This window comes from Paramormyrops kingsleyae, chromosome 7 (genome assembly GCF_048594095.1).
Source record: "Paramormyrops kingsleyae isolate MSU_618 chromosome 7, PKINGS_0.4, whole genome shotgun sequence".
Classification (NCBI taxonomy): Eukaryota; Metazoa; Chordata; class Actinopteri; order Osteoglossiformes; family Mormyridae; genus Paramormyrops; species Paramormyrops kingsleyae.
Window position 1 is genome coordinate 14,641,828 of NC_132803.1, and position 12,257 is coordinate 14,654,084.

General features: G+C 49.7%; 1 protein-coding gene across 9 annotated transcripts in view; it reads left to right on the forward strand.

Moving 5' to 3' along the window:
- The window catches only part of LOC111849935 (splicing regulator ARVCF-like), a 60,116-nt gene that overhangs the window by 27,319 nt on the left and 20,540 nt on the right, over positions 1–12,257 (forward strand). For 8 of the 9 annotated variants that reach the window (XR_002839661.2, XM_023823265.1, XM_023823268.2 and 5 more), the window contains exon 4: positions 11,312–11,461. Coding sequence is in view for 8 of the 9 variants with exons in the window: in XM_023823265.1 (XP_023679033.1) it covers positions 11,312–11,461 (150 nt within the window). In the remaining variant the exon portion in view is untranslated. Of the gene's footprint in view, positions 1–4,829; positions 5,034–11,311; positions 11,462–12,257 lie in introns of those variants that run through there. The other variant, XM_023823273.1, reaches the window with a different exon arrangement.

The following is a 12,257-nucleotide window of genomic DNA, read 5'->3' on the forward strand; positions in this document are numbered from 1 at the left end:
TGCTTCCAAAGCTCATAGTCAACAGTGACAGGTCAGAGATGCCCCATCTCCTCAGAGAGACGTTGGTGCTTTCCGATTTCTCAGAATCACTTTTCCTGTCAGACTTGACGTCACCTGGCTGTGCGGGGGTGTACGTGCGATGACCCAATGGCTGGCGATGGAGAGGCTCTGAAACCCACGGTTACTAGGATAATCCCACGCCCTCGCCACTCAGTTTGACCCAGTAGGAAGCAGCTGATTGGCTGTGCATGGTAATTCCACCCACCACTGGAGGGAATGTGGAATTTCCCCCATCGTTGCCAGTCAGGCCCTAGTTTGTCACCATGAGCTCCTGGAAAGTCACTCGCAATGCAGGAAGCCTGGACAGAGAGGGGGACACTCATACTAAAATGGTTCTCTGTCTGGCTGGGCATATCGGCTGCCTTTCGTTTCGTTTGTGGTGATTTTGTTTCCATTTTGTTTGCTGAGACTCACACAGTGGGCTGCTTTTTACACTGTCCACCTCATGAGCTATAAGTCATATTATTAATTATATATAGAGGTGCATACAGTTTACTGTTTCCGTAAATGTCGACACAGCTACATTCTCAGTGCTCCTGTGCTCTGTGTTTATGATCGTCATGGTCCCGTTTTTCTTTTCCTGCCAAAAACATAAAACACCCAGAAGTGCCCACTATGTGTCTTCTCCTGAAATGTATGCTGGTAGCTGTGTGGCATCATACCTGGGTCCCGGGGGGCTGTGGGGTCCTGGGGGAGGGGGTTAGTACCGCAACGTTCTTGCCATATGTGCTTCAGACAGGGGAGTGCAGTATAGCTAAACTAATTAGCCGGACTGCAATACATCGAGTATGAACACTGGGGGGGGGGGGGGGGCTTTGTCGGCTCGGTGGCTGGGCCGAGCTGTGCCTGGTTACACAGGCTCGTTGGGAAGCACAGATGAATAATTGAGCATGTTCCACAGGACGGCCCTGAGCGGCGTTTGGTGAGCTGAGAGAGTCAGACTGGGGGAGCGGAAACGGCTCGGCGTGGGCGCCCACAGACAGCAGGCTCAGTCTGGCCTCTATGTCACACGGGCAGATCAGTGTGAAGGAGAAAGAGATCAGTGTGAGGGTAGAGATGGAAAGACCGGTGTGAAGGAGAGAGACTGAGACATAGTGTGAAGGAGGGAGATGGAGAGAGCAGGGAAGGAGGGAGACACAGAGATCAGTGTGAGGAATGAGATGGAGAGATCATTGTGAAGGAGAGAGATGGAGGGAAACAGAGATCGGTATGAAGGAGAGAGACAGATCAGTATGAGGAACGAGATATTGGTGTGAAGGAGAAAGAGAGAGATCATTGTGAAGGAGAGAGATGAGACAGATCGGTGTGACGAATGAGATGGAAAGATCGGGAGAAACTGATGGTTCAGTGTGCAGACAATGTGTTCAGAAAGATCAGTGTGCAGACAGTGCACAGAGAAATCAGTGTGCAGACAGTGCACAGAGAGATCAGTGTGCAGACAATGTGTTCAGAAAGATCAGTGTGCAGACAGTGCACAGAGAGATCAGTGTGCAGACAGTGCACAGAGAGATCAGTGTGCAGACAGTGCACAGAGAGATCAGTGTGCAGACAGTGCACAGAGAGATCAGTGTGCAGACAGCAAGCAGAGGGAGCGTGTGCAGAGAGTGTTCAGAGAAATCAATGCGAAGACAATGTACAGAGGGATTGTGGAGGCAGCAAGCAGAGAGGGAGAGTGTGCAGACAGTGTACAGGGAGATCACTATTCATGCGGTGTTCAGAGAGATCAGTGTGTAGTGTTTAGAGAGAACAGTATGCAGAAAGCATTCAGAGAAATCAGTGTGCAGACAGTGTATAGAGAGATCAGTTGTGCAGACAGTGTACAGAGAGAGGCAGCAAGCAGAGAAAGTGTGCAGACAGTGTTGAGAGATCAGTGTACAGACAGCGTTGAGAGAGATCAGTGTGCAGACAACGTTGAGCGAGATCAGTGTTCAGGCAGTGTGTACAGAGAGATCAGTGTACAGACAGTGTGTACAGAGAGATCAGTGTGCAGACAGCAATCAGGGGGAGAGTGTGTAGACAGTGTACAGAGAGATCAGTGTGTAGACAGTGTACAGAGAGACCAGTGCGCAGACCGTGTACAGAGAGATCAGTGTGCAGACAGTGTACAGAGGGATCATTGTGGAGGCAGCAAGCAGAGGGAGCGTGTGCAGAGAGTGTTCAGAGAAATCAATGCGAAGACAATGTACAGAGGGATTGTGGAGGCAGCAAGCAGAGAGGGAGAGTGTGCAGACAGTGTACAGGGAGATCACTATTCATGCGGTGTTCAGAGAGATCAGTGTGTAGTGTTTAGAGAGAACAGTATGCAGACAGCATTCAGAGAAATCAGTGTGCAGACAGTGTATAGAGAGATCAGTTGTGCAGACAGCGTTGAGAGAGATCAGTGTGCAGACAGTGTATAGAGAGATCAGTTGTGCAGACAGTGTACAGAGAGAGGCAGCAAGCAGAGAAAGTGTGCAGACAGTGTTGAGAGATCAGTGTACAGACAGCGTTGAGAGAGATCAGTGTGCAGACAACGTTGAGCGAGATCAGTGTTCAGGCAGTGTGTACAGAGAGATCAGTGTACAGACAGTGTGTACAGAGAGATCAGTGTGCAGACAGCAATCAGGGGGAGAGTGTGTAGACAGTGTACAGAGAGATCATTGTGGAGGCAGCAAGCAGAGGGAGAGTATACAGACAGTGTACAGAGAGACCAGTGCGCAGACCGTGTACAGAGAGATCAGTGTGCAGACAGTGTACAGAGGGATCATTGTGGAAGCAGCAAGCAGAGGGAGAGTATACAGACAGTGTACAGAGAGACCAGTGCGCAGACCGTGTACAGAGAGATCAGTGTGCAGACAGTGCACAGAGAGATCAGTGTGCAGACAGCAAGCAGAGGGAGCGTGTGCAGAGAGTGTTCAGAGAAATCAATGCGAAGACAATGTACAGAGGGATTGTGGAGGCAGCAAGCAGAGAGGGAGAGTGTGCAGACAGTGTACAGGGAGATCACTATTCATGCGGTGTTCAGAGAGATCAGTGTGTAGTGTTTAGAGAGAACAGTATGCAGACAGCATTCAGAGAAATCAGTGTGCAGACAGTGTATAGAGAGATCAGTTGTGCAGACAGCGTTGAGAGAGATCAGTGTGCAGACAGTGTATAGAGAGATCAGTTGTGCAGACAGTGTACAGAGAGAGGCAGCAAGCAGAGAAAGTGTGCAGACAGTGTTGAGAGATCAGTGTACAGACAGCGTTGAGAGAGATCAGTGTGCAGACAACGTTGAGCGAGATCAGTGTTCAGGCAGTGTGTACAGAGAGATCAGTGTACAGACAGTGTGTACAGAGAGATCAGTGTGCAGACAGCAATCAGGGGGAGAGTGTGTAGACAGTGTACAGAGAGATCATTGTGGAGGCAGCAAGCAGAGGGAGAGTATACAGACAGTGTACAGAGAGACCAGTGCGCAGACCGTGTACAGAGAGATCAGTGTGCAGACAGTGTACAGAGGGATCATTGTGGAAGCAGCAAGCAGAGGGAGAGTATACAGACAGTGTACAGAGAGACCAGTGCGCAGACCGTGTACAGAGAGATCAGTGTGCAGACAGTGCACAGAGAGATCAGTGTGCAGACAGCAAGCAGAGGGAGCGTGTGCAGAGAGTGTTCAGAGAAATCAATGCGAAGACAATGTACAGAGGGATTGTGGAGGCAGCAAGCAGAGAGGGAGAGTGTGCAGACAGTGTACAGGGAGATCACTATTCATGCGGTGTTCAGAGAGATCAGTGTGTAGTGTTTAGAGAGAACAGTATGCAGACAGCATTCAGAGAAATCAGTGTGCAGACAGTGTATAGAGAGATCAGTTGTGCAGACAGCGTTGAGAGAGATCAGTGTGCAGACAGTGTATAGAGAGATCAGTTGTGCAGACAGTGTACAGAGAGAGGCAGCAAGCAGAGAAAGTGTGCAGACAGTGTTGAGAGATCAGTGTACAGACAGCGTTGAGAGAGATCAGTGTGCAGACAACGTTGAGCGAGATCAGTGTTCAGGCAGTGTGTACAGAGAGATCAGTGTACAGACAGTGTGTACAGAGAGATCAGTGTGCAGACAGCAATCAGGGGGAGAGTGTGTAGACAGTGTACAGAGAGATCATTGTGGAGGCAGCAAGCAGAGGGAGAGTATACAGACAGTGTACAGAGAGACCAGTGCGCAGACCGTGTACAGAGAGATCAGTGTGCAGACAGTGTACAGAGGGATCATTGTGGAAGCAGCAAGCAGAGGGAGAGTATACAGACAGTGTACAGAGAGACCAGTGCGCAGACCGTGTACAGAGAGATCAGTGTGCAGACAGTGTACAGAGAGATCAGTGTGCAGACAGTGTACAGAGAGATCAGTGTGCAGACCGTGTACAGAGAGATCAGTGTGCAGACAGTGTACAGAGAGATCAGTGTGCAGACAGTGTACAGAGAGATCAGTGTGCAGAGAGTGTACAGAGAGATCAGTGTGCAGACCATGTACAGAGAGATCAGTGTGCATAGTTCAGAGAGATCAGCTTGGTGGCAGCAGGCAGAGGGAGAGTGTGCAGATAGTACTGAGAGACCAACTTAGTTGATCCTATTACAGTTGAGAGACCTCAGGAATTATGCCTGTGCTGCACAGCAGAAACATAGAGAGTAGAAAGATGTGAGACCTCTTCATGTTTGCACACACACACCTGGGATAGCCGTCTCCTGCACGGATCGGCAAGCCCGACTCGTCACAGAGGGCGGGAAGCTTGTCGGGTTCAGTCAGAACCTCGGCACCTTACGTTTAGGGGGAGTGGAAGCGGTGCCTGTCTGTGTGTGTGCGTGAGCATCGCTGTGTGTGTGAATGTGTGTGTGTGTGCGCGAAACCAGGAGCGAATGGTTGCCCAGAATACTGCCTCTCAGGGGAGAGAGGAATAACTTTGAACAGAAATTGGCGTCATCCCCGTAAGAAGGAGTTGACAGAGGGACCTCGGTGGGGTAAATATGGTAAGCACTTTACTGTATCTCTTTCCCGGTGCTTCATTTACGGTGCTGCACTGGTCGCGACTCTGCCAGATTTCAGGGGAAAGGATCTGTTTTTTTTTTCTTCTTTCTTTTTAATCTGGGGGAAAGATGAATTCTGTCCAGTCCCCAGACCGTGTTTTTTTTGTTTTTTTTTCACCAACGTGCTGTTATCGACTGCGGTTTGGAGCCCCAATTCGGATCACTGGGCGGACGTGCCCAGAGCCGTAATTAATCTCGATGCTGATCCCCGGCACGATTTATGGCGCATCGCAGCGGAGGAGGTGCACTTGCACGGGAAGCCCTTAATGTATGAGATGATGTCGTGATCCGGGACATGCTACATGTATCAGATATTTACAGCTGTGTTTTTAATAGACCTCGGAGGCAGTTAAGGGGGGACCGTGAAAGACTGCACTGGAAAAAAACCATCAATTGTGGTCAGCTGTGAGATGACAGGTTTGCCTCTTAAAAGGGTTTAACCAGAGAGCACTCGAGATTTATGGGTGACTAGAGCTGTTTGTTGTTTTTTTGGGGGGGGGGGGGTGTCTGACTATGACAGAGCTGCTCTGTGTCACAGTAAAACTGCACGCAGCCAAGCATCGTGCATTTTCACACAGAGCTCCCGTAACGCGTGGAAGCACGGTGTTTACCCATCACCCGCCAGCCAGCACAGTCCTCAGGCAGGGCTGTGCGGGGAGGCAGATCGGAAGGGGGGGGGGGGGGCATTTCAGCTGAGCCCCACAGTCCCCAGGAGCAGCCATAATTATGGGTGACAGCCATGTGGTTTTGGGAGAGCTTTTTAAAATGAATATCAGTACTCTACTATTCTGTGAGCTTTACCTGGATACACGGCATGATGTTTGGATAGATGCATGGATGGATGGATGGATGGATGGACGGAATACACCATGACTGTGAATGAAGTGTCGATTTCCCACAATCTCTCTGGGGTGGGGGGCTCTACATGCAGGCACTCCGCAGTTCGCACTGTGTCACCCTGCAGAAAGGAGCCCATACACTCGTCCTTTCATGAGGGAAAGCCCCCAACTTTTGTGGCCGTGCCGTTTGCCCCCCATCACCGTGGTAATCTGCTGATATCTCCTTAAAAAAGAAACAGCTTCACAACCTTCCGTTGTGGCACATTTCAGATCTGGGGTTTTGATCTTCAGGCAGGTTATCTGCGCTGTAGGGGTCCAGCAGAGCATTGTAGCATCTAGAGCAGCTTCTGGACCTTTTTCTGACCTCCCTCAAGGTTCAGCTTTTTATTTCATTTTGCAGTAATGTGATCAAAGTCTCCTCACCTGGTGTCTCTGTTATTTATCTGCCAGTAATTAAAAGACGGGATTAGAACCAGAAGCCTGATTTCCCATCCCCCACCCCCCAACACTGGGTGCATGGGACTTATGCCTTTCTGACTGTTTCACTATGAAATACTCGCTAAATCCAGCAGTGGATTTATTTTCATGTCTGTTCTTATGGGGAAAGAGCTTGAAGGAATGTGCAACAACTCTAAAAACAATGTTTGAGGAGTATGGATGCCTGGAAGTGCCAAATTTAGTTTGATTCATTTGTGGCTTTTGATCAGTCACATGTAAAAAGCACAGTACCTGATCTTCTTAGATCATTTCCCAGAGCATCTTTCCTGTGTAAAAAAAAAGAAAAAAACACTCCAACATCCTTTGGATATTAATTCACTTTTTCCTACACGGCTGAGCATATACATGATTGAGGATCTCTGTTGTTGAGCACCAATTCACTGTTGCATATATACCCAAAAAATAAGATCAAAACCCATCCGGTTGCTTCCTTTTGTGTGTGGCTGTTTGCTGCGTTTCTGTCACAGAAGTGAGAGGGAGTGACGTGCCGGGAGGGTGTGCCTTTGGCCCGCTGCGGGGGAGGCTCTTCGGTTCCATTCTTGCCAGCCGGTTGACCTGAGGGCAGGCTCCGGGGGGGGGGGGGGGAGCCTCTGAGGTATGCCACAGGGATGTGGTGGGGGGTGCCTCAAGGGAATTCTCACAAAATAAATGGCTGGTACCTTGGGGGGCACCGAGCATGGATGTCTGGGCTGTCTCAGCAAGGTCTTATGAACAACATACATGCTGCACCGCACCCTGCCATCACCAGATGCGGAGGACATGGGGAGGGGCCCCCTCCCTCCCAGCCCCTTTGTGTGGAGGTTTTCCTCTTTCTTACATGCACTGATCCTGATGGTCACGCTCACTCTTTGACATCAAAGCCGCAAGCTTTGCAGAAACCTGCACTCCTGTGGCGCCCTCTAGCTGGGTGTGGGCCTTTTTTGCGTGAAGCACGTCTGCTCTGAGGTGGGCACCTGTGGTCCACAGCGCTCACCGTGTTCAGACACTGTGTGCCTCAGCCCAGAGCGCTCACTGTGCTCAGGCTCTGTGTGCATCAGTCCACAGCTCTCACCGTGTTCAGACACTGTGTGCCTCAGCCCAGAGCGCTCACTGTGCTCAGGCTCTGTGTGCATCAGTCCACAGCTCTCACCGTGTTCAGACACTGTGTGCCTCAGCCCAGAGCGCTCACTGTGCTCAGGCTCTGTGTGCATCGGTCCACAGCTCTCACCATGTATGTAAAATGTACAATTAGGTCTGAGGGATTTATGTACACAGCAATGATTGGATCATGAAATACGCATATGTGATTTTTTTGTGTATTTTTCATACATCTCTCCGTGTTGGTGCATCCTTACCTGGCCATGCACTTAATGAGTTAACTGGCTAATTATACTTATTACTTTGGTATTCTGGCTGGGATGACTAGGACTAACTTATGAGGCTTCTAGCAGCAGCGAGTGCGTTTGGCTTTAGACTGACTCCCGTCTCGGGCACAGGGCGGCACAGTATCTTTAGTGCCAGCTGCAGGCTTCCCACCGGTGCCGGGGTGTCAAGGTGCTGGAGTGCACCGGAGCAGAGGGGACCAGGTGCGGGGCCGTGGGGGACTCCGGAGGAACTGGGTTACCACCTCGGCCGGCGTGTGAAGAGGGTGACTAGGTCCGTCTGCTCACTTTGAATAGCGAAATGCGATGGAGGTCACAGGAAGGACAGGGCAGGTGATTAATGGCGTTTGGTGGGTGAAAGCAGCAGGTAGCGAGACCTACCCTTTGAAACCTTGAATCATGGGTGTGTGTCCCTGTACTTCTTCTTTCTGCTTGAAAGGACTTGAAGAGCTGTGAATTAAGCTGGAATGAGGTCACCCTACCCAGCACCTATTTAAATTTCCAAAACAGAAACATTTTGCATTTTATTCTGTGCTGGTTCTCCAGCTGCATTGCGTTTTTGGGGATCTGCTGATTTGCTCCACTGCTTGTACAATCGCTGTCGTACCTTTGAAACTTTCACGCTGGTCTCTGTAATGGCCTCGGCTGCTTTCCTTGCTGCTTTTCCTTCTGTTGAAGCCTAATGGTCAGAATCATCAGCGTATTCATTAAGTACCGTTAGAAATCCAGCATATCTGTTAATGCTGACAAGGTCAGGAGCTTCACACCTCCACAAAGGACTGTGCTGGAGGTGGCAAATGCTTTAACTGAAGTGCCAAGCTGTCCTTGGGATACATACAGGAACCGGGGCTTTGATATCCACGGTGGGCGGGATCGTTATGCTCTGTCAATCATTGGTTTCTATTAAAGTAACAAACAGGAAGTGATTGGCAGCCCACTGTGCTCTTTGAAGTTCTGCTTCACACCCTGGCTGGCACTGTACTAAGCTGTGTCGGAGTGTTTTACCGTTTTACCGGGTGGAAAGCCTTCACGCTCACCCACACTCACCGCACCCGTGACTCGAGACCCAGTCCCGAGTCTGTGATTGGGATCAGTAATTTTGCAGGAGAGGTCTGAATTACAGCTGTACCGGAGGGTAATGCTTCTTTTTCTCGCAGTGACAGGTAATCTGAGACCGAGCCTGCCAGTGAAAGGCTGCTTCATAGTAACGCTGGTTAACATGTTTATATCTTCAGAAAGCACTAGATGTCTGAATAAATGTGGCTTTCGGGGAAATTGAAATTTTTCTTTAATTTAAAAGGAATCAACCTTCGGGTAATTAGGGACTAACAGTGTTGGTAGTGTTGGCAGGGCTAGGGACCAGAAACCTGGCAGGGCTGGTAACTAGGGATACTGACAAGGCTGGTTGCCATGGACACACACAGATCATAATCCCAGACAGTGATGTGTCTGGTAATCGGAAACACTGACATAACAGGCAAGCAGGAGCACAGACGGATCTGGTAGCTATGGACATTGTCAAGGCTAGTTTCCGGGGACACTGCAAGATTTTTGACCCAAGAAAACTAGGTTGCCATGGATATCGACTTAACTGGTATCCAGTAAATTGGAAAGGACTGACAACTAGGAATACAAACAGTGTAGGCTGTTACATTTGTTTTCTTAGCTCCATGATACTTTACAGTGGAAAATGCGTTTTTCTCTAATCCCTTATTTTCAGAGACACTGCATCTGTTTTCTGTATAATTAATAAATGTTTTCTGGTGTAACATACAGTATGCCCTCTCCACACTTGGACCGCTGTAACGGCTGAGCAACACTGTCTGAATACCTTGCAAACTATTTTTATAGTCTTGGCCAAACCACCAGGGTGCGGTAGTGTGCAGATTGTGACAGTACAGTATGAAAATCATTTTAGTCCATTTTACCTCTGCACTGAGAAGAGAAAATTGCAAAATATCTGCATATGAAGTGACATGACTTTTTTTCCCTTATATTCTGCCAAAGTGTCTGTATCACCAAGAGATTTTGCATGGCATTGATCTCTGATTGTGCGATCATCTTTTTCATGGAAGGAACGTGAAGGTTAATAAATATGCACAGCGCTGGGTAACGATGGCAACATGAACAGCATGTCAACAGATAATAAAGCCCTTTGAATGTGTAATGTGAACAAAGCGGTTTTCTCTCTCGGCTGAAAATATTTTCCTCCCTATGTGAAGATTATGGATTGTGTTATGTGTTTTTTGAGCAGATGCAGAAACAGGTACTGGCTTGAAGCGTTCCATAGCCAGTCATCATTCCTAGCCTCCTAGCAGAATTAAGGCGCATGTGATTAAAGGAGAAACGGACTTTGCACTTCAGAAACACATGAGCACCAGTAATGGGGTGCCCTCTACTGGTTGGAGGGCACTTAACATGTGGGGGGAATATGATGGAGTGAGCACTAGACTTGCAGATCCGTCGGTGAGACAATGAGCTTAAAAGCCGGCAGCTTTGAAGGCCTCCCCAGGCCCGTTAACAAGCCTCCACAGCCTCAGAAGCAGCCTCTCATCTCCTCGACCCCTCCTTGCGTTCAGCAGCAGTGACTCAATGCCCTCCTGGCACGGCTTTCATTATGTGTTTGACTGCCGTGACATACGGTGAGTCCCTCGCCGCTCGCCACAGCCGTCGGCTTCTGCGGGCTCTCCCTTCCCCTTTATTCTTTCACCGGTTCCGTGAGCCGCTCGGGCTCAGGTTCCGAGAGGAGTCAATCAGCCACTGCCCAGCTCGAGCCAACGCAATCCGCCGTGGCCAGACTGCCAATGTGTTGGCACGCAGGGTGCCGGCACCTCCTGGCAGATTCGGAGATCTCCAAGCCTGTGCCGGATTGGCTTGGGGTCAAAGGCCGTTTGCACTCCCCTTTTCTGCACTCTGTTTTCTCAGCGGCAGGAGGGAGAGAACGCACTCCACCTGTGCTTATTACCTCACCCCTGCACAGAAGATCCATTTGGGACGCAAGGAGTGTGTAGTGTCACCTTACAGGGTGACCGTCCTCCTCCTCTCTGTCTGTGAGGACGTGCTAAGACCGTCCACCCTCCTGAAAATCAGCCCATATGATGGATCCTCATCACCCTGGACTGTCACCAGGATGGGACCATCAGGATAGCTGTTCCGGAATGTACCGTCCTACCGTTTGGTCTGTATGAAATGGATACTGCTTTTTATGGTTTTGGTCCCTGTGATGATGGTGTAGACTGTATAGATTGTATGTATAAAACCCCCCCCGCGAGGGCTTTATGGGTTAGACCCCTCTATACTGGCTTTATGGTCCTCCCTGGTGTTCAGCCTCTATGGAATGTCTGTATCAAATCCCCCCCCAATGGTTTTATGGCTTTAACTCCTGCCACCATGGTGCTCAGATTGTGTGTATCAAGCCGGCAGTGCGCTGCTTTATGGTGTGACCCCCTTCCGTATTGGTTTTATGGTGCAGAATCCCTCTGTGCTGCTTTTCCTGGTCTTACGGCTTCTCCTCTCCCCTCAGGAGCAGAGTCCGGGGGAGCGGCTTTCCTTGACGATGATGCCGGAGCAGGAAGAGCTACAGGAAGCCAGCGCCGGCGTGACAGAGGAGCAGGACGGGGGCACGCCCACCTCCCGCATGGCAGCGGGGACTGGGGACCAAACCGAGGCCAAGGTAGGATGCCCCTGCGCACTGTACTCACTGTACGCCAAACATCACTGTACTCACTGTACGGCAAACATCACTGTACTCACTGTACGCCAAACATCACTGTACTCACTGTACGCCAAACATCATTGTACTCACTGTACGCCAAACATCACTGTACTCACTGTACGGCAAACATCACTGTACTCACTGTACGCCAAACATCACTGTGCTCACTGTACGCCAAACATCACTGTGCTCACTGTACGCCAAACATCAGCAGCGCATCTCGCACAGCATGATAATTACCACTCGAGGCACAGACTGTTTCGAAGGACATTAAGCTCTGTACCAATTAGGAAGTCTGATTCAGAGAGGTAGAAATTGACGACTAATCTCCGCCTGACCTTCAGAAGGAAATTTAATTTATAGATAATTTCTTGTCCGTGTGGTTTTCACATGATAACATTGTCTGTCAGGAACATTTATGTACTTAGTGTGATTGAGTCGGCATGTTTAATTGATGTTGTTTATACCCTAAAATCCGATGAGAGCCAGTTTTTACTTCAGACCTGCCTTCCTTTATCAAATTGGTCGCAGTTTGCACGACAGAACATAACAACGGCACTGCGATTCGGCACAAACGTGCATGTGCGTGTATGCGGCCGTCCCTGCCGTCCCTGCCGTCCCTGCTCTGGCACCTTAGCAGCGGAACCAAACGTACAGAATGAGGGCCGGGGGGGGGCTCTGGGAAAAAAAGACAAGAACGGTGGAAATGGTTGTAGTAGCTGGTTAGGAGTCGCTTGTGCGGCAGTTTTGCGAG